The sequence below is a fragment of the Chaetomium globosum genome, genomic scaffold, assembly GCF_000143365.1.
Source record: "Chaetomium globosum CBS 148.51 scaffold_1 genomic scaffold, whole genome shotgun sequence".
NCBI lineage: Eukaryota > Fungi > Ascomycota > Sordariomycetes > Sordariales > Chaetomiaceae > Chaetomium > Chaetomium globosum.
In genome coordinates this window covers 2870825-2897800 of record NT_165976.1, presented here as the reverse complement: position 1 = coordinate 2897800, position 26976 = coordinate 2870825, and the positions used below count along the sequence as shown (strand labels likewise).

The window sequence follows — 26976 nt, the reverse complement described above, 5'->3', positions numbered from 1 at the left end:
CAGCGGCGAGGCAGCAAATTCACGATTGATGTTCTCGAGCATGTACATCGTCCCCTATACGGGACCTCACCAAACTTCGGTAGGCTTGGGGATTGATCCCAGCGTCTCCGACGCTCCCGGCGGTCATCGCAATTTGCACCGGTCAGTGGGATCGTCATGTCGATATAGCTCTTCCGGACAGATCCGATGGAATAGTTGGTTCGTTGGGAAATCCCGCGCCTCTGGGGTTCCGAATCCCCTACCTGGCTCAGGATAACCCAGAATTAGTTGGGATGGGGTTTAGGCGAACACGCTCTGGCTGATCTCGCACGTAATTCAGTCGCGCCGCGACATCTTGAGTGCTATAATATTCATACGGGCTGTCAGGAGCATATGCCGGCCCTGAATGGGGATGGTCCACTTCGTCCTCGTGTCGTGTTCCTGGCTTTCGAGGTCGTCAAATTCGGAGGGGGGAGGGGGGAAGTGAAAAGGGGAGAGGTGGGGGATGACGGGGTAAGGGATGGGAGCGGGACAAACCCTGGTTCATGTGGGGGTACTCTTCCTGGCGGATGAGCTCGACTGGCTTGCTGTAAGGGGTTGGGAGCTCGGTGGTGTCATTGTTGGTGAGCAGTTTGTGGTTGTTGGTCTCTTTGCCGTTGGTGGTATGGACCGGATCAGACGTGACACTCAGGCCACGCGCGAGTGTTTGGGTTGGCGAAGACACATGTTTGAGTCCGGGGCTGAGCCGACGGCGGAGAGAAGTAAGAGATCTGCGGCGCCACGAGATATCTGGTGCGGATCCTTTCGTGTTGCCGTTTGACTTAGTGATGTGGTTTTCACGCTTCCGCCCTGAGAGACGGACGAGAATGTTGGATTGAGCCATGGAAAAACAAGAGTGGTGTTGCTGGACTTGGTGCATTGGTTAATGCTTGGGACGAAGAGAACCAGATTCTTATACCCACAAGCTAACTATACTACCATGATATCGACTTAAAAAACATGTCCAACCCCACGTCATCTTTGGCCATCCCCGGAAATGCGAGCTGGTAGGGTTACGTCTGGCATCAATAGTCTGGTCACTCGTGGGAGGGAGGCCCAGCGGCACAACCGACTCGCTCGTGAGATCTTAGACCGGTGTGCCTTGGGATCGAAACGAACATCATCATCAGCCATTCGCAAGAAGGAGCCGCCCCTTCCCGAGCAGGCAAGCGGCCTGGGCAGCTGATACCCGGCAAACATTACCTGACATTTCAAGCAACCCAACATCATATTGGCGAGGCTTGTACGCCCTGAGACTAGCAGGTGATTGCCAGAGCGGTGAATGACGCCAAGGTAGTGGGTAATCATAGTCCGGGACGAGGAGTCTCAGGGCAGATCCTTCCCCGGGTCACGGTCTGTCCCCAGTCATGGCCCCTCCATCGAGTCCACCCGCTCCCGTGATCCTAGCTGAGATGACGGACATCGGATGTTTCGATGAGCTCGCCTCACAGGTGGGTAGGGGCCCTCAAAGGGCTGTGAGTAAAACGGATCCATGGAGGGGGCTTATCCCCAGGTGTTCGATCGGAAAAGTTAACTGTTGCCAGAAACGATACAAGCTAGGGCCTCCATATGCCGGCTGCCAGCTTGGAGAAACCCATGGCTCATCAACCCCCTATCTCACACATGTTAGCAGTTTTCGACGAAACGGAACAGAATAACGGTCCTGCGGCTTACATGGGCGATTCTGTGGGGCCTCTGAATGCCTTGTTCTCCGGACGGCAGAGTCAGTCTCCCGAAGCGGATCAAAAACGGTGATGGTGCTTAGCTAGTAAGCAGCTTCGAGTCCCGCTTCGTGGCTGCCGCCACCTGAGCCGTTGGCTTGATGATGTCTCAGAGTAAGGAGCGGCGTGGATGCCGGCCACAGAAAGCTGAGACATTTTTGCCTTTCTCCGACGACAGCGGACGGTGGCAGATTGGTCGGCTAGCCGTAGGAGCATATTCGAGAGGGGCAATATCAGCTCAGAGGCTCAACCGAGGGCGATGCTGAGGGATTTGGCCCGTGGACCGGCCGGCGATTGGTGGACAACGATAGCCCTACCGAGATGTCACTTGCAGCTAAATGTCAATCCCGTCCCGCCCGACGCAGCTTGTATTGTTCCCGTGAGGAGCCATGCAGGAGCCAGGCCAACAGCATTGTCATACCCGGGTCTGCCCTGTGCCTCAAATGATTCCCTTTTGGGGAGGGTGAAGGAGCCGGCAGTTCCCCGAGCATGTTAAAGTCGCCGATCTGAGCCAAGGAGATGAAGATGATTTGTTGCGGATTCCGCTCTCTTCTCTTTCTGGACGAGGGGGGGTAGCACTGGGGCTGCCGTTGCAGCTGAGTCGGAGCTGCGGGAGGATATGCAAGGCGGCTACGGCTAGCTGATCTGGCATTGTGTTGAGCGATATGAGGTCTGTGGCGCCCTGGGCTTACCCGCGGATTACCACCACATCTCTTACCGGAGGGGTGTCACTGCAGAAGATAGCCATCCTAACCGAGGTCGTCTTGGCAGCTACCAACAAGCCTAGCCTGACTTGTTGCACATGTGTATGAACGAGACGGATTGGCGATCTCATTCCGGGTATGGTCCGCCAGCGCGAGTTTTGAATACTCGAGCCCAACGGGAGAGTGATGACAACGAAGTGAAGCTGCCGCACCGGATGTGACATTGAACATGAGGCTAGAATGGAGTACACCGCCCGACCCCGAGGTTATCAGCAAACATGCAAAGTTGACAAAACGAACAAAGAACAACCCTGGACGTCTTTAGCAAATCGATTGATTTACTTGGACGTTTGGTATCTCCCAACTATATCCGAGCCCAAGACTTCATTCAGGAGGGGGAATATGGAACTCAGGTATGGCAAGTCAAGAGGTGGGCAATGCGGCATCACCACCGGCAGGGCTCGTCGTGGAACTGCAAGGTGCGGCTTAATCTTCCTGACAGCACATCTTGTTTGATGATAGGACGATGATGATGATGTTGACATGTTGTGAGCCCAACACGTCTGCGGAGAGTTACAGTCAACTGAGACATTGGCTCGCAACCCACCTCGGTATCGATTACAATGAGCCGCGCAAGAAGAAAGACGTCAACCAACATTGAGCTGATAGGCGATGCCTGCCAACCACCCGGGCGGCCTGCTAGCCCGTTTAAGGTATGGAGGTAGTCGTTCCTGTTGGAGGAGCGGTAACCGGAAAATCGCTTGCCGCGCTCTGCGCTCTGCGCTCGCATTGAATTTGTCAACTTCCACAGCTCGTGTGACAACCCATGCTGGTTGGGAGAGGGAGTTGGTGATGATCTGACTGTAGGTATGGTGGTCGTGGTTCATTCATCACTCAGCCGAACTGGGATGGATGAAAATGGATGGAGGTTGAAGAGCCCATGTCCACCCCACCCTGTGATCGGCGCTAAGGGGATGCCATCTGAGCACCTGGAGTGCGGGGGCCACAGGACCCACGGCGCTGTTCGTAAACACCAGCAGGCCAAAAAGCCCGAACAGGAAGGGGAGCAAGAAATCAAGAAAAGTGAAAGAAGTAAAAAGTAAAGACCAAAAAAGAGGTAAAAAAGCTGAGTAAAAGAATTTAAATAAAACAAAACCGAATCAAATAAAAGTACGAAGTAGACATTGGGCTTTCGAAGGGCTTCCAGGTTTCTTTTCGTTCCTCTGGTCGGAGTTCGGCTTTTTTTGACCAGAGAGTCCATGGTACCGATATCAACAAGCACTCGTTCGTCCCAACTCCAACCTCCTCCACCAGTCGCAGGGCTGATCTTCAACTCCCAACTTGCTTCTTGCTTGCAGAATGTAAGACACATCACTGCAGGATTCAAGCTCACCAAGGACCTTCGATCCACGGCGCACCCTCTGCCGAGTGGCCAGGAACCTGAATTTCCTATACGACTGTGGGAGTGCGCATTCTCGGCACCACACCTAACCACTCATTTCATTCATGGATGATGGCATAGCAGCAGAGAGGTTCAAGGTCCATGCAACCATGGAGGATCCGAATGGAGAGGTGGAGCAACCACGCCGTGCCCTTGGCCGACATCACATCACATCACCACTCGCATCACCACTTTCCCAATCCATGCATGAGAAAGGAAATCGCTAGATCTATTCCGGCTATAAGCACCCGGCCCGATCCCGCTCAGCCTATCATTTCCTAAAGGCAGGTACCAAACCAATGAAGCGAATCCGCGGGGAGTGGATGAACCAAACCAGAACCACCACCACCCCATCCTCTGAGTGGAATGAATAATTAACCATTTTAATACAGCTGTCACGCAATCGCCGCCATCACCCAGGTCATCGCGGATCTATTCCCTCATTAGGCCCACTCGATCACATCACGGCAGGACCATGATCGCCGAACCGCGCAAAACTCCCTGAACGCCAATCACCCAATCGCCCGAAATGAACACACACCCGTCATCAATCCATCAACCGATCGTCGCATCCGCCTTGGACCAGACCATTAGAGCATCATGGCGAACGCGGCACCGGCCACCAGCACGGTGGCGACACCGACCCTCAGGCCCGACGCGCCGGCCGTCTCGATGCTGCTGGTCGGGGGCGGCGGCGGCGGGCGGGAGGGTGCCGTTGCCGGTGTTGCTCGGGGGCGGGGTGATGATGGACGAGGGGGCCGAGGCGGGTGGTGGACGGGGACGAGTTGTCGTCGTCACCGTCGTCGTCACCATCACTCATCACCGCCGTCGCCGTCGCCGGGGCCGGGCAGGGTGACCTGCTCGAAGCTGGCGCAGCTGATGCGGGTCTTGTTGGGGTGGTGGAAGACGATGCTGCGGTTACCGAAGAAGGCGCCGATGCCCTCGAGCGTCGACGCGTACAGGTCGACGTAGGTCGCCTCGAACGCGCCCTCCGCGTCGGGGGTGATGGCCCCGTGCTTGCCGCTCAGGTCGCCCACCTGGCAGGTCGCGGGGGAGGACTTTTCGCAGGGCGTCGCCTCGCCGCGGATGTACGGGTCCAGGTGCGCCAGCGTCGCCGTGCAGTTGCCGTTCTCGGGCACCGGGTCCACGTGAAGATGGTAGGCTGGGGAAACGGGCGTGTTAGTGGGTGTGCTCTTCCTTCCGTTTCGGGGAAGCAGCTAGCTGGGTAGGCAGGGAGCTGCTACCTCGGATAGCTAGCTGGCCTGGGGGGTTGTAACTTACAGAAGGGGCCGCCGGTAGTGGGCAGGTTGCTGAGCTTCAGGGTGAAGCGCACGCCCTGACCGTCGGGGTTCGCCTCGGCCGTGACCTCGCCCTTGATGTTGTCACCGTCCGGGGTACGTGGGGCTCGAAAAAGGCCGCCTCGGGCAGAGTCGCCTTGTACACGACGCCCAACGGGGTTGTTGGTTCACCGCGGCGGGCATCACCGAAGTTCCTGTAGTTGGTCGGTTTAGTATTTCATGATCGTGAGAAGGTGGCTGGCCAAATGGCTACATACGCCTGGTGTCTTGGGCAGAGACATGGGTGCCTGGCCGCAGCCCAGCAGCACCTGAGAAGCTGGGTCGAGACCGCGCATTGTGATATTGCTGTTGCTTTTGTTGTTTATTCAAGTAGAGGGGCTTGTGTGTTCCTCGTGGGCTTAGGAAGTGCAGGAGCTAGGGCGAGCTGTGTTGTTTGTGTGGTAAACGTAGGCAGGATGGGCGAGTGGGTGTCGGCACGGGGATGGGTGGAGGATTTATAGCTCTCTGCCTTTGTGGACTAAGCGGCAATTAAGAATAAGGTTGGGGTGGGTGGGTGACGCTAGCAACGAGTTGCACAATACTAGTACATGTACTCTGTAAAGTTCGTGGGATGGGACAGGTCGAGAAGAGCAAGGTCACAGGCCGGGGAGGGGGTCGGATGGGTCATGGGGATGCAGGTCGCCTGAATATATGGAGACTGGGGATGAAATCTGAGCTCTCCAACGTCAGCTTCCTGGCCATCCCGTCTGGAAGCCACTTGGCAGGTGAGCAGGGGCTGTGGAAAATGCTGTATGACGGCACGAGTAGCGCAGTAAACAAAGTTTGTGAGGCAGGGAAGCGCGGCCAGTGACGGGACACGGCCTGGTGTGCGCGTTCCGTGCCTTGCAGCTGCCGCCAACCCCCCCAACTTCCCCTAAATCCCGAGATTGCTTGTAGATTACTCGCCCAATCCACCTGCAGTCCTGCGATCTACACATGCCAACGATTGGCCACCGAAAGGGCCAACTCTGCAACTCCCGCCACAACGGCTCAGCCGTTAGCTATGTCACATCGTCACCAACTCGGGTTCGCGCAGCTGTGAGGGCTGGAACGGGAAACCAGAGTGCCCTCCACTGAACTGGGATTAAGTAGGACCGAACGCTTTCCCACATCGAAGCGGATTGTGATGGTGTAAGTTGAGAGCATGTGCTTTCTAGCGGCTGCCATCGCGATCGGCAAATTCAGCGGTGACATGGGAGGAGGCACAGCCGACATGGATTTAGAACCATCGCCTGGGCAGGCCGGTTGGGCGGTTGGCCGTTGGTCCAGCAAACAGCCCCCGCAGCGGCTACCGACTTGCACTAGGCCAACAAGTTTCACCATCGCGTTGGGTCAACCCGCAACCCATAGTTATTGCTCAACATAGGGAACCAAGGGACAGATGAGCGGGCTGCCAAGTTGAATCCTGTGGATGCCAATGCTGCTCTCGGGGCGGGCAATGTAGCTGCGCGGTATGATTTTGTCAAGAAAGATCCCTTTACTGTGACTGCCGAGCGGCGGTTAATGTTTGGGGTCTGGTCTGGTAAGATTAATGTCAGTTCCAGGTTCCATTTTGGGAAGCAAAAGTGACGGTGCTTCCCTTGGTATTTCTGGATGCAGATCTCCGGAGAGAGGGGCTCCAGTGGCACAGTGGGCATCCAGACCCAGCTTCCACCGGGATGCAATTGGCAATGCGCCAACCGACAACTCACATGCAAGTAGAGATGTCTTGTCACCAGCGGCCGCTGCAGCAACACGTCGTGTTCATGATTCTTTCGTCAGTGATCTCCTACTACCCACTCGCGGAGCGTGAGGTTTCGGGAGCATGCTGATAGCTCGCATCTCGCAGAAGAGACAGTGGATGCGGCCAGTGCTCTGCTGAATGGCGAATGCTGAATGCGAGGGAGGGGTTAGGCGCTGATGGCCAGATGGCCGAGCAGGGCTGCCCGGGTTGGCGGGCGGCTGCCCGCAACGATCTGTTTCACGCTGATCCTTGACCAACGCCTGCTTGGCGTTTCGTTTGCCCTTTCGAGTTGTCTCTTGGAGTCCAATGGATTTCCTGACTTTGATATTTGACCAGACATGGCAAACTGCTAGTTCACGAATGTGGCTTGGGCGAGCCTCTCGCCTGACTAGTAGAAGCTGGAGAGGATAAAGGAGGAGGCTGACTTTGAAGGAACGAACGAACTTGTGCTGCGGAGAGCGCAGCTCGGCCCGGCCGGCAGCTCATCATCCCGAAGTCCCCCAGAAACATGCATCTGGGGTATCAGACAAGTGACCTGAGGACCCAGATAGACCGGGCAGTTTTGGAGGGCTGCCCTTCATGAACAGCGAAAGAGATGCATTGCTCAAAACCCAAGCGTAGGAACGGTCGGAGAGGCAGTCTCGAGACAGCATAAGCGGTCGGGTGTGACGGAGGTTCTGAGGTTTATTAAATATGAATTTGTATTGCTCGCTGGATCAGAGGATCAGGCCTGAGGATCGCCATATTGAACGATGTCTCGGTCTGTAACCTGTCCACGTTGGATTTGGAATCATGGAAGGTGAGAGGAGTGACGGCCTTCATGGTACGAAGGACCTAGGTGAGTACCGACCCAGACCTCAGGTGGTTGATTCAGCTTGCAGGAATTGACACTTGCACTGAACAGCCCGCCCACCAACCGGCCCCACCTGAGGATTCCCCATGCTCCCCTGCAATCAATTGATGGGTGGATGGGTTAGCCAAGAGCTCAGCCAGCTGTTGCTGCCTCAGTATTGAGGCGCTGAATAACTAGTGGGTCCTGCTGCCTTGGTCAGCGGCTGCCGAGAAGCCGCAGCGGCGCCGAACTCAACAACCAACTGCCCACCAATTGCATCAGCTCGCCGGTGATTCCCGAATGTCCACGACGAGTCGACGCTCGACGCTCCGGAACCGTTACGCTGCCTTTCGACAAGAAGACTTCCCGTACCTTTATTAATTAAAGCGTCGTGCTTCAGTCGCCCAAAATGAAGCCTGTTGTGAGTGCCATGCAAGCATGGTCTTGGTGAGTGGCGTCGCCTCCCGGTTTGGATTGTTGGAAGTTCGCATTCGAGTCGTTGCTGATGCTTTGGTAACCCAGCTTTGTTATTTCGGTATTTGCCATCGTTATTCTCTCTGTCCTCGGCTTCCTCTTCCGGGGTAACCACCCCGAGCTCGTTGGCGGCGAGGAGGATCCCGCAGACGGGCCAGCAGTTGCAGCCACCGTCTTCACGGCCGTTATCATTTACGCGGTATGTTGCGCCAAACATACTTCCACGCGGGTATCAAAAGTTGGGAATCGAGAATACTTGCGAACGCGCGGCTGACATCTGTTGTTGTCACTAGGGATTCCTCGTCTTCTGCGGCTGCCAGGGCCTGTTGCACCTCCGCGAAAACCGGCGAGGCGCGATTGCACTATAAAGGGGGTGGTACATGAGTTTTGTAATCATATACGGCGTTCAAGGTCTGCTTGGATTGGGGGATGTCTTTATCTGTGTTTCCTTGAAAGGGGGCCCTGTTACACTATGTTGTATCCATCAGACGGGCGTCTGGCGTGGTAGCGGCGTATTGGTGCAATCCAATGGATGCATTGCCTTCTCTCCTTCGGCCCATATGCCCGGCATCGCAACCGTCTTCAGGGTAACTTCGATCCGAAGGTGGTGGGGTGAGGATCTGGTCTGGTCGAGTCTCTGGCCTTCAGGCGGTTGGGTGGTTTTACCGAAAACGACCCGTGGAAACCAGCAGCAAAACAACAACTAGCTCGACCCGAAGCGGAGGTTCCCCATGCCACAAGCTGTGGCCGTTTCCCCTTGGGCAGATGCTAGGGATGCCTGTCTGCCCGACTAGTTAGTCCTCCTTGGAGAATGGGGTTGGGCCGACAAAAGGAGGGGCCTTGGCGATCAGTCGGGTCAGCTCATCCCGTTCAGGACTGAGAGTTGCACCTTCCCAACAATTTTAAACTCACAATTCCAATTCCTAGAAAATATCTTCAGCTCTAGGCATCCTAGGCAACCACAGTACACAAAGTCATTAAATCTTTGGTTTTCCCCAGGCCGGAGGCAGACCGCCTAACGATCACGGGATCTCGTGTCCACTTCGTGGGGAATCCATCCGTCATTCTAGGCAGAAGAGCGCTATCCAAGCCCGATGTGGACGAAGGGTTGGACGCGATTGCCCCTGACCGCGCCACAAGACACAAATCACGTCCAAGCCCTCAACCTCTACCAAGATTGAACACCAATGAATGGTTGGGATCTGCCTTGTCGAACTTTCTTTAAAAAGGGAATATCCTCTCCCCCTTCAATTCACTCCGTATCTTGAATTCTTTACTTTTCCCAACCACCAAGGCGCACTTGCAATTATACCAACTCAAGCTCAAGTGCCCAATCCCTTATTTCATTCACTTGTCTCTTTCTCAGCCCATGCCGGGTCATTTTCTCTTGAATTCCGACCCAACCACCCACTGTCGAGATGGCATCCGCCATTGCCCCAGCCCTCCCCGTGCCCCTGACCGGCCTCGTCAAGCACATTGGTGAACACCCAGACACGCCAATGGTGGAAATCTTGGAGCCGTTCCGCAACTATGAGGCCCATCTCCGCCAGGCTTTTGCCCAAGACCCCGACAATGAGCTGCTCAAGGACCCCCTTATCAACGTCCTACCTCTCTTCACCGAAGATACCCACAGCATCAAGATCAGGGCCCGCAACCTTGAGGCCGAATCGAAGGTGGAGAAGTCCAGGTACATCATGCCTCTTTCCGCCGGAGTTCGACGCCCAGACAAGTCTCCCGCCGTTGTTCCGTCCTTGAAGGACTTCCAGCATAATTTCAACGTTTTCTCCGAGTCTTCGCTCGCTGAGCTCGATTGGTACGTGACCGTGTTGCTTGCTGCTGTTCTAGCGACGCTGAGGGTGAAACTGACGATCAAAAATCCTTATAGGAGCAATGTGGTTGCAGCAGGATCATCTGTTGTCAACACCCTCCTTCCTGTTCCGGATGAGTATAACGGCTCCAAACGCGGCCTCCGCCAGTTTTATCATGAGAAGTTTTCGCCTGCTTCTGATGTTGACCTGTTCTTGTACGGCCTTACCGAAGAGCAGGCCATTGAGAAGATCAAGGATATCGAAGCCCGGGTCCGCGATGCGCTCCTGACAGAGACCACCGTCGTCAGGACGAAGCATGCCATCACCATCTGTAAGCCATTACCGCCCCCTAAACCGGCCATCCTGGACCGCCTTGGCTCACACGCTCGTGCAGGCAGCCAGTATCCAACTCGTCACATTCAGGTAACCCGACACAACTAACTGTATCATTTGCGTTGTGACTAATCGTTCCAAGATTGTTCTGCGAATCTACAAATCCGTTTCGGAAATCCTCACTGGCTTCGACATTGACTGCTCAGGAGCCGCCTACGACGGCAAGCAAGTCTACTGCACACCCCGCGCTCTGCAGTCGTACATGACGCAGATCAACCACATTGACTTGTCCCGCCGTAGCCCGTCGTACGAAAACCGCCTCTCTAAGTACAGCCACAGGGGCTTTGAGGTGTACTGGCCCAGCTTCGACCGTTCCCGGGTCGATCCAACCATTTTCGAGCGGAGTTTCAGGCTGACTGTCGGGCTTGCAAAACTCCTCGTTCTGGAGCGGCTTCCTACGCCCGGTGCGAGAGATGCTTATCAGGACAAGAGACGTGAGGAGAGAGGTCGCCCCCGTCTTGACCGCTATTACCGTCGTTTCCGATCCCTCGGCGGCAACATCAAGGAATACCATGAGGATGAAGTGGCGGACTGGTACAATGACGAGGACGTTTCAAACTACCACACTTTCGCAATTCCTTACGGCGTAAAGTTCAACGCCAAGCGGATCGAGAAGCTCTGCTACACCAGGGATCTTTGTAAGTCACTCTCTCGAATGCTTTTTGATGGTTCTTCGGACTGAACAATATGTTACAGTGCTCAATGCAGAGTGGAACCAACCCGACGACAGAGAAGTTTATCTCCATCGTCACCCAGCCTTCGTATGATCAACCAAACCCGGTAACTTATGGTTTGGTTTACACTGACATTTTCCAGTTTGGCCGCGTCGACGATGTTGTTAACGATTGTTGCGGGTACTGCCCAGTTCCCAAGACGGCAGAAGAAAAGGAGGTGGCGGAAGAGGAAGGGAAGATCTATGTCTCGGGCAAGGTATCGTTTATGAAGGACGACCCCGGCAGACAGGTGCTTGGCCCATGTTCCAATTAATCTGCCTCCAGCCGAGTCGGCCTCTGTTAACACGTGAAATAGGAAATCGGCTCGTTCAACCCCCTAACCGATGACGACTGGACCGAGATGGCATATGTCGGCAACACAGCTCGACTCTGCCAGGCCATCGTGGATGAGGACCTCGATCACGTCGTAGACTGGCTCGCCCAAGAAGGCGCCGACCCCAATACTCGTGACTACACTGGCAGGACTCCGCTACATCTGGCGGCGATGAGCTCCACGCCTGAGGTTGTTCGAGCACTTGTCGACGCTGGAGCCCGTCTCGTCGCTCGCGTGGCGGACGGTAGAACGGCACTCCATTTCGCCGCTGCTCGTGGCCATGCTGAGATCCTCAAGATTCTCTTGGACAAGAGCGTCGCCAACGAAGCCGAGCATGAAGAGAAGCAAGACCAGCGTCGCCGAGACAAAAACGCCATGGAGGTCGATCAGGACAAAGCTAAAAGCAACGAGTCAGACGGCGCTGAGGAGTCCGACGGCGAGCTTATCGATGGATCCGATTCCGGCGACGAAGGTCAGAGCATGGCAACAGGATCTTTTGTCAAGGTCGGGAAGAATGAACCCGAGTCGCTCGATGAGATCGCACTCCAAGATGCCGAGGAGGAGCCCGACTTTTACGACATTAACGTGGTCGCCTGGGACAGGCCTTGCTCGGCCTTGCACTTTGCAATCGTTGAAGGTCATGTGGAGGTTGTCAAGACTCTGGTTCAGGTATGAAGACAAGCCCAACCTCCAGCAGCAAGGCACAGCTGACAAAATAAATTCAAGGAGTACGGCGCCGATGTCCTGCTGCCGGTCAAGTTCGGGGACCAGTCCAAGACCAGTTACGATGCCCTGCTCACCCTGGTTCTCGCCCTTGCTCTCCCCGTGGAGAAAGCAAAGGAGATAGCCAAGGCGCTTCTCAGTCTCGGGGCTACTTCAGCCCAAGCAGACAAGAATGGCGCCACTGCTTTCCACCGCTACGTCACAGCAAACGCGAAATCGTTGCTCGAGACACTTTGGGAAAATGACCCTGTTGGAACCAACACGGCTATTCACCATATCGCCTTTGCCAACTCTTCTACCTGCGAGAACCCGTTGCAAGCCGCTATAAATAACGGAAACCTAGCCGTGATCTTGAAGTTACTCGACCACGGTGCCGTCCCACAAATCGAGTTCGAAGCCTGGTATGTACTCCTGGCTTTTTTCTTCCTTCTTTTTTTTGTTCTACCTAGCAAACCCGCAGCTAATCTAAGGACGACCAGGCTCAAAGCGGCAAAGCAATCTCCGGCGATGGAGAACCAGCTACGAACCTTCGAAGACAACCAGAATCGCTACAAACAGATGGTGGAGCAACCTTTGATTCTCGCGTTGCGATCATCCAAACCCGAAATTGCCATTGAGCTCTTGGAGCGCGGCGCTGACCCCAACGTTGTCGACAAGTCAGCACAGTATTACCTGCAGGCGACTTGGGCCCCTCAGTTCACAGGCGAGTCCGCGTTGGACATTGCAAACAACCAAATCAAGGTTCTCGGTGAATACAACGACAGTGCCGTGACGAGGAGAACTCGTCCCCCCACCATGCCCGAAGGAACCGACATATATCTCAAGAAGTACGAAGAGGGGACATACGAGCATTGGTCTATATCCAAGGCGGTTCGCAAACTCCAGGAGTCTCATGACCGGAACCTCAAAAAGTACGAGAAGGACAAAGTGTTGGACGACCGCAGTTCTGGCCTCAAGGAGAAAGAGGCGGTGATTGTGGAAGCCAAGGAGCGGATGGAGAAGGTCAGGGAAGCTTTGATTGCCAAAGGAGCCAAGACCTTCCCGGACATTTACCCCGAGTTCAAGCACCGCTTGAACAAAAAGAGGAATGACCGCTACAATACCCTTGGCCGGAACAACATCTCCACGCCTTTCAAGTACATATTTTCCTTCAGGAACGTCAACGATGTGACCGAGTCAAGGAACGCGGCCTATCACAAGCTGTAAGTCTCGCAAAGCAGTCTGGAGCTGTTTTGCATCGTTACTGACAACGCAAAGGTTCAATGCCGCCTTCAATGGTGACCTTGAGACCATAAAGAAGCTGACATTGACCTCCTGGGATGATGCCAAGGAGGAAGCTCCCCTCAAGATTGCTGTTTACGACCAAGGCTCGCAGAACCCATTCTCGCTTGCTTACAACCGCGGCCACTATGGTGTAGCGAAGGCGGTTCTCGAGATTGTGCAGGCCCAGTATTCCCCAGGAGAGAAATCCAAGACACGTTACAGAATGGAGGATGACGCCGACTGCGACGACGAGTACTCGGAAGACGACGACTCGGAGAACGAGCCGGATGATGTGTCCATGCACGGCGATGATTCTAGACCAAGGATCTATGGTCACATCGTCGACGAGCACTTCACAATCGACAACGTGGGCCAAGTGTCGATGAAGGTGAACAGCCGCACCAAGCCTCTGGATATGGTGGCATGGACATCTCCCTTGACCAGTATGTGAAACCCTGATTGAACTTGCTTTGCCGAACGGAGCTGACCTATTTTTGCAGAGGTCATCTCGGATAACGACATGCCGAACCTGAAATTCCTCCTCGATATCTACGAGTACTGGAGCTCCCAAAAGCTCGATTCGGAGGATGAGGCTTTAGGCTTCTTCTCCTTCCCCATTAAAGAGTTCAAACTTGCAGTCAAGTTGGGTCGTGTGGAGTTGCTTGGAGAAATCATCAAGCGCACCGGCGCTGGGTTACCCTTGGAGCATATGGTGAAAGGTACAGGCATAGAACTACAGGTCAAGCCTCGGTACTACCAGGGGCTGACGGTCTACGGAAAGAAGAGGTGAGTTTTACTCGTGGCACGACGCTCGTTTGCTCTAGTCCGAACTGACACCGCAATGTAGGAATGACTGGGCTCAAGCTGGTCGGGAGACGGTCAACACATCATCTGGTGGTACTCAAACCTCGCCCCTTCTACTCGGTGCTTTTGACGCCCGGATCGAAACCGTGGAGTGGTTCCTCAGCGACACTCCGCTGAGGCATTATCTCACGTTTGCCAAGTCTAAGGCAGCCCGCGACAACGTGAAGTTGAAACATCTGGCTCAAGCTCCGGGCGGATTTGATGGCGCCATCTCCAAGTGGCTCGATGATCAGAGTGAGCACGCCTTGCAACGCAAACCACACTCGAGTGTGCAGAAACTGACGAAATACAGGCGAACTGGTCCTCCACGCTGCCATCCTTGCCCCCCCAACACAGAGGGCCATTGATTTGGCGTCGTATCTTGTCAAGACTCAGCCGTTTTTGGTTCACGTCAAGTCAGCAAATGGTTCAACACCGCTTCTGCTTGCCTACCGCCTGGGCCGGTTCGATGCTGCTAAGATTCTAATCCAAGCGGGAGCTGACCAAACGGCCAAGGATTATCAGCGGAACAATCTTTTACACGTTGCGCTGAACGCCGTTCCAGATACGAAGACACTGAAACCGATGTTGGATCTCCTCGACCGCAGCGCACTCATTCCGATGCTGAAAGAGCGGAACAAGCTCGAACAGCAGGGCCGAACACCCCTGCACCAATACTGCGCTGCCACAAAGCACTATCTTGGCAAGGCCGCTAACAAGGTGATTCGCATGTTCAAGTTGTTCAATGATATCTCGCAAGAAGCCACCAACCAAGCCTTCAAGACCCTCGATGGCACCGGAGACACCCCACTACACACCTTGCTAGCTACGGACGCGGACCCGGCCATCATCCGCGCCGTCATCGACTTAGATTCAAGCCTCTTGTGTTATGAGAACGCCGTTGGCCGTACGCCGGCCGAAGTTGCTCATGATCGTTATCTCTCGATTCATATCAAAGCGCCGGGCCACAACTATTATCATAGGGACACGTCGCTGTCATCGTTGGTGCATCAGCACCCCCCTGGTTTCATCAAGGAGAAGGAATGCGAAGAGCCCAGGGAGCATGAATCTACAGCCACCGTCGCTAAGAATTGGCGTCTGTGTGCCGACAGCATGGCGCGCGATGGCCAGCCCAAGCGAACGCTGGTCAGCCTCAACGCGGCCAATTTTGTCGCAAAGCGACTCGGCGAGCAGAACACGAGGGACCGCTACCAGTTCAAGCTGGTGAAGATCGACGAAGATGCCGCTGCAGCGTCAACTAGTTCGGAGGATAGCGACAACGAGGCTGGCGATGCACCAGCCCCGGTCAAGCCCGTGGTCAAGCCCCCGGTCGATGCCATCGCAAAGAAGACCAAACCCCGGCGGGTGGACGTCGTCTCCGAGAGATACTACCAGACGAATGACGCCTGGGTACGCCCTCGGAAGGAAAAGAAGAGGAGTGATGATGACGCGAGCGACAACAGCGACGGCGACGAGAGTGTGAAGGATGAGAACGAGGATGAGGACGAGGACGACGAGCTGTTCCCCGTTTGCGGCAAGTGTGGCGAGCGTCACTACCGGCTTTGGGTTGCTGAGATGACGACCAACTTGAAGAAAGTGCAGAGCTCGGAGGATACCGAAATGCTGTAGTTGACGGGAGGGAATTGGGAATGTGGCTGATGATTTGATGTAGTTGATGATTTTGGGACCATGTCGGATTAATGGCAGGCTAGAGACGAGCTATGAGCACCTCACAAGGCAAAACTTTGCAAGTTATCATATGATCGGGATAGAAGGTTGCGGGTATGTTTTGGTAGAGAATTGCAAGCTCAACCATGTTTTGTTTCGATGCCGCCCAATATCTCGTAAAAAAAAAAAAAAAAAAAAGAAAGTGACAGTTTTGCTTCACTATTGACTTACCCCTGAGTGTATGGCTCAACCACCATCACCCAACGATCACACGGCATAGTTCACAAGAGGTAGTCAACTTTTCGATCGGCCGCTCAATTCCTTTAACTCTCCCTTTGATGCTCCTATCCCACCCAAACAGATCCTAAAAAGTACAACAAGGTATGTAGGGTATGGTACTCGCTCGACCCGGACTCCTGTCCCTATTCCCGGTTCCCGCTGTCCGTCCCTCGGCTCGGGGACCGGCCGACGGCCAACTAGGCTAGTTACTACTACTGTACAACAAACGACGAAGCGAACACAGCAGCACCGAGATACTAAGTATGTACCAATAACAATAATAATAAACAGCAGCAACGACAGTTTAAAAAGGGGGGTATTTGGCGGGGTATAAGAAGCATAAAAAGCAAGCAAGCATCGAACACCACAGTCGAAACCAAGAAAGAAGAGGAGGGAGGGAAGAAATTAAAGAAAACGAGAGGGATTCAATCCCTAATTACCTCGCTGTGATGAAAAAAAAAAAGAATTTTTAAAAAGAGAAGAGGCTCCTGGTGGTATCATCCCTGACATCCATCCATCCATCGACCCATCAAGTCAAAGCAATCCATAAAAAAGCACCCACGACCCATTCAAATCAAAGCCGCTCGCTCGCTTGCCCATCGCCGGGTGAAAACCTCCCCGGCCAAAATTCTGAGCGCCCGTTTCGTCCTGGGCGGCTAGGACCTGCCCTTGCGCCAGACATGTTTCCGTTCCCCGACTGACTACCCACCTAGACGACCAGACAGACAGACGACTAGGCAACTCGGCCCAACTTGACCCAGACGCCCGAACTCCAAGCAAGGCAATCCAGAAGCCCGCCAAGTGCCGTTCGTCAGTCAAACCCCAAGGGCAACCCAGCAATGGATGGCGCCAGGAACGCCAAAACCGGCCCAACACGCCGAAAAAATAGCAATAGCAGCCAGCAACAACCCCGTCTTGAGGCCTAATACCACACCACCACCACCACCACCCATCCCCCGATCACATCACATCACATCACATACATGTGTCTGTGCGCGCCTTCGCCTTCCTCGAAAACCAGCGGGTAAGAAGGCCGCCCTACCCCCTCCACCTCGGCCTCGGATCCTTCTCCTTGGCGGTCGCTCTCGCCGCAACAGCAGCCGCAGCAGAGCTACTGCTGCTGTTGCTGCCCTTGCGCATAGCAAAGCGCGCGCCAGCAACGGCCTGCGGGCTCTCGCGGCCCGTGAGGCCGCCCCGCGACGGTCTTGTGGCCGTGGCAGCGTCGTTGCTCGTTCGTGGTTGAGGTAGTAGGCTTGTGCGGCGCGAAGACGCGAGCGAGCTGGCGGGCCTGCGCGGGGTGGTGGCGGTTGGTGGGGAGAGGTCGATTGGTCTAGGGGGCTGTAGCGAGGCGCGCCTGTTTGTGAGGGAGGCGGGTGCGGAAGGTTGGGAGGCGAGGCGGGGTCGGTTGAAGGTGTGGTGCTGTTGTTGTTGGGTGTCTGGTGGCGATGCAAGGCGTTCGCGGAAGGAGAGGAGGGACCCGCTCTTGGACGGGGTGTGCTCGGCGATGGGCGAGGTAGAGGTCCCGCGGGAGAGAGGGGTGCGGAGGGTGGGGAGTTTGGATGCGGAGGACGGTGTCAAGCCGGAGTTGGAGCGGACTGGGGTAGGGGATCGCTTAGAATAAGGGCTCGGCGTGGTGAGGGTGAGGGGCTTGAAGTTGTGCCCTGTGCCAATGTCTGATGTGTTGGTAGAAGAGTTCCATCTCGGTCGGTTGGCCAAGGAGGAAGACGGCCGCGGTAGCCTGTTCGCGGTTGGCGTAGCCGAGCCTTCGCGAGATGGGACCGAGAGCGTCGACATCCTAGCGGCTACGGGTTTCCGGGATACTTGGCTATTCGGAGTAGGCAGCAACGACTGTCTGCGGTTACCAGGGGTGGCAAAGTGACCCAGGGCGCTTGCGGAGCGCGGTGGCGGAGCTTTGAGATGAGTCGAGCTGTTGAGGCCCATGGAGGACATGATCACGGAAGAGGGAGGTGAGCTCTGAGGCGTATCGTTGCCGCTCGCGAGAGTTGACATGTCGTTGGACAGCATGCTCGAAACGGAATCCCGTAGTTGCTGCCCCCTCCTGTCGGCGTGCAGCTCCTCGACCACGGCATCCGTGTCCGCTATGGCCTCCTTCAGGTCCTCCCACTTGGCCTGCATTTCATTGTGCAGACGGAGAATCTCGCCGTTGACGGTCAACCGGTCCTTGACTCCCTTATCAATGATGGATAACACTCGCTCGATCGCTGGGCCGTAGTGCGTCTTCTTCGCCTCATAATTCTCCAGCTTCTTGCTCATGATGGGTTGGTTGGTTAGATGCATGCCGGTGTCGATGGCCTCGCGGAGCCTAGCTACGCTCCTCTCGACTGACTCATACATCTTCTGCGCCTGCCGTCCGGCGCCACGGAAAACAAGAACCCATCGATCCTCACCCAGTTCCTTACGCAGGGATTCGGCGTCCTTCTCGAGCTTCTTGTAAGTCGAATCCAGCTCCGACCGTCGAACTTCTAGCTCCTCGCATGCCGTAGGAAATATGCTGTCGGCTCTGTTTTCAAAAACGGAGAGCCTCATGGGCAGGAAATCCAGCGAGGCTCTGAGGGGCTGCATCCTAGCGAACAGGGCCAGCAGGCTGGAATCGTCCTGGGAGATGCCGGTCGCGTTGGGCGAGGGCGAGGTAGGGCTGATGGGGAACACGGGCACGCTGAAACGATTGTTGGCGGTTTGCAGCCGTGCGGGCGCCCGGGGCGTGTCCTCTACTATCGTTTCCAAGTCGCCAATGTCCATGCTGGGATCGCCGGTTGGCACGCCCAGAATCGACTTGTGGCGTCGTTCTTCCATTTCGAAGACTAGCCTCGCAAGGTCGTCCATTTCGTTCTGGATGTCACCAAGCACCATGTTCCATAGCTCCTCCCATTCCATGGCAATCTCGACTTGGGCCTTGACGTTGTGCAACGTCTTGCGCATCTTGCCCCACTCGGCGAGGATGGCCTCCATCTGAGCAACGGCTCTGCGGAGATCATCGGCCGCGACGTAGGTGATGTCCTCTCGGCACTGCAAGTCCTCAATAGCGCCGACGTAAACCTTAATCAACTCCTCGAAGCGGATGATGGCGTTTTCGACCTCCTCAACGCCTTCGCGCCCGCCGGCGGCGGCCCATTCGACGTCGTCATCGCTCTCTAGGCCCCCTATCACTTCCGAAGCCTTGTAAATCCAGCCACGGATTTGCTCGGCAGCGCCTATCAAGGCCTTCGTCGCGACCTGGGCTGTCGGGATGGCTGAAACCTTATCACTCAGCGAGTCGGCATCCGGAAGCTGTAGTGACGTCAGCTGGGCAAGCTGGTTCGCGAACGAGGCTCGCGATAGCGTGTAAATGGACCCCGCCCTTTGGAGTCCCAGGGGGTTGAATGTGATGGAGTCGGCATTGAAGACGTCTCGTGTGGTTGGCGTGGTTGGGTTTGTGGCACGTCGTGTTAGTGGTGGCGTATCCTTGGGAAGTGGCGGAGGTGGGATCTCTGGTGTCTGGGGTGCCTGGGGAGGCCGGGTATCCCTCGCGATGTGTTCATCCCTTGTCTCGGGCTGGGCCTTGACTCCGTTTCCGTTTGTGTGGTCGGGAAGACGGTACTTGTTTGTGTCCATGTCCAGCGGTTCGGACGTGGTAATCTCTGGAAGAAGATCGGGCTTCGTAACGGGAATGGTAACCTCGGACACGGGCTCTTCGGGGACAGGTTCTTCGGGTTCCGTCCTTGTCTGCGACCTCTCCGACTTGAGGCTCGACCTCGATGAGATGCGGACGATGCCCTTCCAGGGGCGGCCCCGCCGCTCTACAACGGGTTGCGCGGAGCCGGCGATGTGCTCCTGATCGAGTCGTCTGAGAGCTTCTTCCGGGAGACGGCCGGGTTCTAGATAATGGGAGGGCGGTGGTGGGCTTGACTTGCGTGTTGTGCCGAAGCCTAGGGCCTTTAATCGCGCTGCGAGACCTGGCGAGGGTTTCCTTACGCGATGAGCGGGTGTCGAGGTGGGAGAGCTGCTAGCCGAGAGCTGGCGCGGCTGTTGCGGTTGCTGTTGTTGTGGGGGAGAGCTTTTTGGCGGGTCGCCAATGTGGCTGTTGCTAGTGTGGGCTGTGCTGGGTTGATGTTGTTCCTGTTGCTGTTTTTGCTGGTCTGAGTCGAAAGCACCGAGATGCGCCAATTCGCCGGGAACTTCAGAGAAGGTCAACACGACGTCGTCATCGTCATTGCTTGAATTGAAGTCGACATTCTGGTTAACGGTTGCTGCTATATCGGTGCCGGCGACAGCATGATCGGCAGCAGCAGGATTGTCTTGCTTGTTGCCACTGCCTGGAGCAGCAGCATCAGCAGCAAGAGATGTCATTTAGTGGCTCGGACTCTCTGGCTGCAGCGAGAGCTCGCCGATGGGTAAAACTGCAGGCCTGCCGCTGTGGTGGGATGACCGACTTGAGCCGACTTGCTGCTCAAACAAGCAGCCGGTCAGCTTTCAGTGGTCTGTGTTGCTGCTCGTAGCGGGCCGCCTGCCTCCTGTGGGCTTGGTTGCAGTCTTGCAGAGGGGCCCGGATGGGTCTTTCTCCATAAATCTGGGCAGGGACCTTCCTGGCTGCACGTCCGACTGGCTGCGTGTTTCAGTGATCTGAGAATGATTGCAGCGCGCTCCAGTCAACGAGTGGCTGTTGGATGACCAGACGACATGGTGTAGCGCGGCGGGGTGGGTTTTGCTGTTGGCGATTGGGGGAAGAGAATCTTGCAGTGCGCAATGGTTTGCAGCAATTGGCGATGCGCACGAAAATCGACAGGCCAGCAGCTCTCAGGCGGGTAGCGAGATGAGGCCAAGAGGGTAATGAGCGTTGTTGCCGATGCGCCGAAAAGTCAAGATGGAAGGAAGGGCAATTGGGAAGTGATGATGGGCAGGAGACTTTGTGATGGGGTTGGGCAGAAATCGCAGACTGACAAGGGCGGGCTGACGACCCTCGCAACGCCAAACTCTGCGCCGCAGTTAGGCCCTGGTAGCTAGAAGCCTCATGTGATCCGAAACAATCTTTGAGTTGGGTAAGAAAGAACAGGAGGACGAAGTGATGAAGCTTCCAAGTCTTACATGACTTGACTGTGGTTAGTTATTGGTTGAACTGGTTCGATATCGGCAGCCTGCATGCATGGCCCTCCTGGTTTCTGCCCTCTGGGGTCCCACAGGAGGTTTCATTGAAATGGCTTCAATTATCCCCGGCATGGAGTTATGATGGACATGTCATAACTAGCGATTTGAGCAACGCCATGATCATGGCTGGGCGGCATCTATCTGACCCGATTTCCCGATTTTCTGGTTGCAGCCTACGTTTCCCATTCTGTCGGGTGTATGTGGACAGGGGGGAGGATGCGAAGAAGGACGGATTTCTGCGCCTGGTGGCGGCAGTTGGCTGGTCATGACAGGGATCATTCTGGGAGAGATTGGTTCTGGAATGCTTGGTTCTTGGGAGTTCGTTCGTCCATGCAGCTACGCGCGAAAGACTGGTGAACATGCAATGCAGCTGGGCGGAGATGGAAGATCTCCGCGCAGTGGAAAAGAAAGGGGGGAAAATACACAAGAAACCGTTGAGAAAAGAAAGGGGGAAATGCAGGAGAGACAATTGGATGAACCCTCCTCACTCCGTTTGGACAGATTGTCGATGGGAGAAAGAGTCATGTGAAGATCCCTCCGAGCAGAGCAGCCCGAGAGTCAGCCAGCCAGCCAGCCACGAGCAACCTGCTTGAAGAGCGTTGTTTAATAAATTTACTGTGTAGGCAGGGTAGGGTGCAGCCAGGGCCACATACGCACGTTCCCGTTCCCGAACCGTTTGCAGCATCGTTGCCGAAAAAATGTCTCCAACGTCTGTTCCATGTTCATTCATTCCTCCACCCATCATCCGTCCATCCGTTCGGAAGATCATGTTGCGGTCTCATGGCCGAATCTTGCAATACGACGCTCTGTAATGATGGCAGGGGTAGCAATGCCTCTGGCCAATCATTTGTGTTCAGCAAGTGAAGCTCTCGTCAACACCAACGGAAAGGCACGCGGCCCCATTTCTCTCGGTTCCCTGATCGCCTGGCACACCTGGTTCTCCTTGGTTCCTTTCATGATGAATGTGGCATCAAAATGGCAATGTGACCGAATGCCACGCGCCCTCCCCGCTCGTGAATCGTGAGCTTGTCAGGCCTCCCAGTCTTTCCCCCACGGCTCAGCATGTCCCAGACAAGCATTCCTCGCCGGCCTCTCCGGATCTGTGCAGGGTCTTTCCAAGGCTGCAAGGTTCCAATTGAGAGATTGCAAGATTGGGCTTGTGTGAGCTCCACTTATCCCTCGCCTGCCAAGCCTTTTGCTTTCACGCGTTCGTGATACCCCACAGTCGGGCCATCGCGTCGACCACCCGGTGCTTCTGGAACCATTTGCGTAATTGCTGGTCTCCACCCGAACCCCTGGCCAAGCCCATTCTTCAGTGCATCAACCCCGGGAAGTCTCCCGACAACCCCCCATCCCGTCTCAGCAATTCTTCCGCCTGAAGCCATCCGATCCGATCTCCTTCTCCATACCTTCAACAGAGTACGAAGTAGAAGGCGACTTCTCCCTGCACCCCATCTCTCTTTTTGCCTGCCCAAAACACCACCTCCCCGTTTTGCACCGGTTGTTTCAGTGCTGCAGCAGATCTCGAGAAAAGACGCAACGCAGCCCAGTTCTCGTCAGGCCCTGTTTCCCTTGGAATCTTTGGGTTGGTTGCTCTACCGTGTTGTCTTTACTGCCGCGTTTCACCTTGCCAGCTCCCGCCTCTGCAGTCCCGGGCCGCTCTTGTTTACTTCGGTCCTCTCCACGGCCGTAGCGACGCAACCTAATCGTGCCTAAACAATCGAGGCGAGAACCATCGACGGAAAGGGACAGCAGCTCAAATCCGGCGTCAACATGGCTGCGTCGTCTAACCCCGCCATCTCACGGAGTGGCTCGCCTGCCCCGGACTCCGTGCCTCGACCAGCTCTTGGAGGCTACCCAAACGCCTCCCGCTGCCTCTCAACCGGCTCGAACATCTCGCACGGCTCTGCAACCACCGAAGCCTCCCACTTTCGGGAATCCCTCGGCAGTGATGGCTCTACCTTTTCCCGCCACTCGTCAGCGAGCTATCGTCTTTCCGACATCAGCGTCAACGGCGATCAGCTACGACCTCGGGATTCGACCTGCAGCGCGCCAGATACACCGAGGGGGAGGAGCCCAAGCAGGCGTCGGGGCTACATGCGGCCACAGGGCACCGACTTCGCCGCCAGCGCCCGGGCCCGGGAAAGTGTGCTCAGTCTGGGCAGCATCACCCATCTGCAATATTACTTCGCTCGGACCGGCTTGCTAGATGGCAAGGGAGGGCGGTTGGCTCGGAAGCGTGGCGACAAGGCCCACACGCTGGACCTGTCGTCGCTCGACCCCAGCGTGTTTCTAAACCCCAAACAAGGCAGCGATCATGATTCGAGCTATGCGTCCATGGGGAGCAGCCCGGAATTGACATCGCTTGCCGGCTTTGGCAGCGCAATGGGGCTAGGCGCTGGCCCCATGGTCGAGTCGCCCGTCGATGAGTACCACCCGGACCCGCAAGACGAAGATTACTTCTCGGACGAATTGGAGATCGACCCGACTATGCCACCGCCCACAACCAGTACCTACAACCACCGCGAAAAGCCGGTACCAAAGCCGCCATCGATCGCTGAGCTGAGGTCCGATCTGACAAAGTCGCTCGACGTTGCCGAGCAGACCCTGCGGGAGTCTAAGAGCGGCAAAGTGCCCCCGGGCCTGACCATCCGTATCGAGTCAGCGGATGCTCAACCTGACAATGCCCGGCGGCCCTCAATCCCATCCGCGGGGTGGTACGAGATCCAGGGGATGAACATCCTCGACGTCATGACGCTCGCCATCAGGGCCGCCAAGATATACTATACCTCGCACGACCGACCCGATCGTCTCGATGCTATCAAGTCAGAGAAGGTTCTGCGTGGCGAGCTGCTGACAGTCATGGATATCCTCAAGCGCATGGCAACTAGGGGTTTCACTGGCGGTATGCGAGACGATGAGTTCCACACCATGGATGGCTGGATCGTCGGTCTGCGTGCCATGCTGGTTAGCGAGGATGCTATGGAGGCCAAAGAAATCGCTGAGCGGTCGTCGTGGGCCTGGCTCAAACCGGAAGGTTGGGAAGGCCGCGAGTTTGAACGCGAAGAGGCGTTCATGCGGTCCATGCTCAAGGGCCCCGACCCGATCGAGAACATGCCCGTCCTACCGGAATGGAAGCCCATTGACCGAACCCAACCCCTGGAATCGCAATCCCTTCCGACACCCTTCCTTGCGGCGCTATCCAACGGCCAGCGTCTGGTACAGTTACACAACTGCTCGGTCCGCAAATCCCACCGCCGCTTCGGCGCCATTCCCAACTTCTACGCCAACACTGAGAAGCCGTACCGCGGCGCCGACAACCTGCGCTACTGGCTTAAGGCGGCTGAGCTTCGCTGGGAAGTGCTCCTCAAGGCGGATCCCCTCGGTCTGCAGTACAACACCGGCCCGGAACTCTGGGTCGAATTCGAGGATGCCGTCCTCGAGTGGTGCCGCAAGGTGCGCGAGGAGATCACGGCCGAGCTGCAGGAGCAGGAGCCGATGTCGCCTGCGTAATAATCACGGCTGCAGCCTGCGGGCGGTGCGCAGACGAAGGGGATAGGAAGAGATTGTGTGGTTATTTACGACTGGAAAGATGTTATGACTTCTTTTCCTGGGCTGCTTGCTGCCTTCAGCCGCTTGCTCGGCCCATTTTATTCATTTACCTTCCGCTTCTTTTGCATGGTCGAGCTTTACAGAATACTTCGCAACCCGACAACCCTCCCCAGCCACCCGGCTGCCTTTGACTTTGTTACGACCCTTATCTTCGCACCATCCGCCCAACGGGCCTTTGAATTGCACATTCTCAACAAACCAGTCGTCTTCCCAGCACGCCTCTCAACTCAAAAATAGCAGGGCAGCCATTACAGTGGAGGTTTTTCTTTCTCATTCGTTTCGTCGCGCCCCTTTTCACTTTTTTGGACAAACAGACTGCAGCGGTTGACTCAGTCAAACTCGCATCTCACCCTTACTTTATTTATTGACCTTCAAACTTACCCCCATTTTATTACTACCTTGTATTGTTTTTTACATATTGTTCGGACAACCCCGTATATACACATCACTCAGATATACCCCCAGCATAACACCACGGAAAAGGGCGGCGTAATGGTATTGGCTTTTTGGAGGGGGGTAATCGATACTGTATTTTGGAAAGGAAAGGAAAGGAAGAGGGAGGGAATGGTTTTGGCCAGGAGGTTAGAGGATGGAAGGAGGGAGACTGGCAACAGGGAGAGGCCATGGCCATGGGAATTGGAATGGGAATGGAAGGGGAATACCTATATAAATTGAACATAACAGATCACCTGTCACTCACGCTGAAACCTGCCCCTCACTGGTCACAATGGAATCTGGTCAGGTCTGTATATCTCTTGTATCGCCTCCGTCTTTGCAATTCTAATTCTAAGAATGCCGACGCCGATGTCTCATGCTGATGCTTGATGCTGATGCGAATAAGTCCCGCGCCACGCTATCTTATGCCCTGTTTCCTCATACCGCTTGCTTGCTTGCCCGCTGATCCATTCATCGATTAAAGCAGAGCGGAGTAAAGCGTAAGTCCTCGTTGACGGCCATATTATATGCAGGGTCCCATTCATTCATGACAATCGGTAATGTTGCCTCCTCTCTCCCCATGACCGTGGCCTTCCTTCCATTCGGAGCCTGGGCTCCTGTCCCCCCACCTTCTTTTCCCCGAGGCAGTAAGTAGCAGCAGTAAACGACTAGGGAAGAAACCAGACGCAACCCCCAAAGAAAATTGCTCCAAACGCCGATTTGACCAGCACACCGCCCGCTGCTTTGACCAAATAAACTCCTTTTCATGATGCTGCCATTTCCCCCCACCTGCTCTCTTTGTCTGAGCCTAAAACGCCATGTAAATGTTTGTGAAAGGTATGTTGATGATGCCTGCCTGCTTGCCGATGCAAATTCTGAGAAATCAAAGGCTGAGTTTATTAGGCGGAGGTTTGGAAGTCGGTGGGATCGAAAGAAAGGCCGGACCATGCCCAGGTGTCGGTCTGATTGCGAGGGCCGCACAAAGGAACCTGGGATGGCGACAGCGCATCGGACCGACATGTCGAGATCAGATCGCGGACCGCGAGATTCTCGATGGGATCACAGCCGAACTTGGGATCGCGAGATGTCAGGAAAAAAGAAAAAGGGAAAGAGATCAAAGAACCCTTCGCCGGCCAAGCTCAGTATGGCATGTTGGGAATGCCGCCGCCGGCCCCACCGGACCCCCCAAAGCCGGAAGCCGGTCTGCCTCGCGAATTGGCCACCGAAGTGCTACCGCTCCGCCCGAACTGCCGGCTGACGGACCCCCCGCGCTTGGTGACGCCGCCGCCCGTCGAGTTGGCGCGAGGGAAGGAACCGCGCGAAGGCCCCCCGCGGCCGCCCCTGCCACCCCTTCCGCCCCGGCCTCTGACGGAGCTCGACCGCCTGCCGCCGCGCCAGCGGGCGTTGGGGGTCCAGGTTTCGTCCTCGTTCTCCTCCGAGGCCCTGGCCGCCCTGTCGCTCTGCTTGAGCTCCTCGAAGCGCTTGTGCCACTGCTCGACAGCGACGGTACCGG

General features: G+C 55.8%; 7 protein-coding genes across 7 annotated transcripts in view; 3 read left to right on the top strand and 4 right to left on the bottom strand.

Annotated features, from left to right (window-relative positions):
- CHGG_00937 (uncharacterized protein) overlaps positions 1–898 on the bottom strand; it is a gene marked incomplete at both ends in the record, with an annotated part of 2515 nt that extends 1617 nt beyond the window's left edge. The window contains 3 exons of the mRNA XM_001220157.1: positions 47–242; positions 311–420; positions 517–898. Coding sequence (XP_001220158.1) covers positions 47–242; positions 311–420; positions 517–898 — 688 coding nt within the window. The remainder of the gene's footprint in view (positions 1–46; positions 243–310; positions 421–516) is intronic.
- A 3798-nt stretch (positions 899–4696) lies between these two features.
- On the bottom strand, positions 4697–5517 carry CHGG_00936 (uncharacterized protein; the record flags this gene model as incomplete). The annotated part of the gene is made up of 3 exons (XM_001220156.1): positions 4697–5046; positions 5166–5256; positions 5440–5517. 3 exons carry the CDS (start codon positions 5515–5517, stop codon positions 4697–4699), a joined length of 519 nt encoding a protein of 172 aa, XP_001220157.1.
- A 2668-nt stretch (positions 5518–8185) lies between these two features.
- CHGG_00935 (uncharacterized protein) lies at positions 8186–8957 on the top strand (the record flags this gene model as incomplete). The annotated part of the gene is made up of 3 exons (XM_001220155.1): positions 8186–8223; positions 8299–8449; positions 8739–8957. The coding sequence occupies 3 exons, from the start codon at positions 8186–8188 to the stop codon at positions 8955–8957; spliced, it is 408 nt and encodes a 135-aa protein (XP_001220156.1).
- A 711-nt stretch (positions 8958–9668) lies between these two features.
- Positions 9669–15956, top strand: CHGG_00934 (uncharacterized protein; the record flags this gene model as incomplete). Its single annotated transcript, XM_001220154.1, has 11 exons — positions 9669–10481; positions 10534–11089; positions 11148–11212; positions 11268–11414; positions 11481–12167; positions 12225–12622; positions 12701–13423; positions 13479–13927; positions 13985–14270; positions 14332–14582; positions 14641–15956. The coding sequence occupies 11 exons, from the start codon at positions 9669–9671 to the stop codon at positions 15954–15956; spliced, it is 5691 nt and encodes a 1896-aa protein (XP_001220155.1).
- Positions 15957–17312: 1356 nt separating this feature from the next.
- Positions 17313–20621, bottom strand: CHGG_00933 (uncharacterized protein; the record flags this gene model as incomplete). The annotated part of the gene is made up of 1 exon (XM_001220153.1): positions 17313–20621. One exon carries the CDS (start codon positions 20619–20621, stop codon positions 17313–17315), a length of 3309 nt encoding a protein of 1102 aa, XP_001220154.1.
- Positions 20622–23189: 2568 nt separating this feature from the next.
- Positions 23190–24929, top strand: CHGG_00932 (uncharacterized protein; the record flags this gene model as incomplete). Its single annotated transcript, XM_001220152.1, has 1 exon — positions 23190–24929. One exon carries the CDS (start codon positions 23190–23192, stop codon positions 24927–24929), a length of 1740 nt encoding a protein of 579 aa, XP_001220153.1.
- Positions 24930–26602: 1673 nt separating this feature from the next.
- The window catches only part of CHGG_00931 (uncharacterized protein), a gene marked incomplete at both ends in the record, with an annotated part of 5019 nt that continues 4645 nt past the window's right edge, over positions 26603–26976 (bottom strand). Inside the window, one exon of the mRNA XM_001220151.1 lies at positions 26603–26923. Coding sequence (XP_001220152.1) covers positions 26603–26923 — 321 coding nt within the window. The remainder of the gene's footprint in view (positions 26924–26976) is intronic.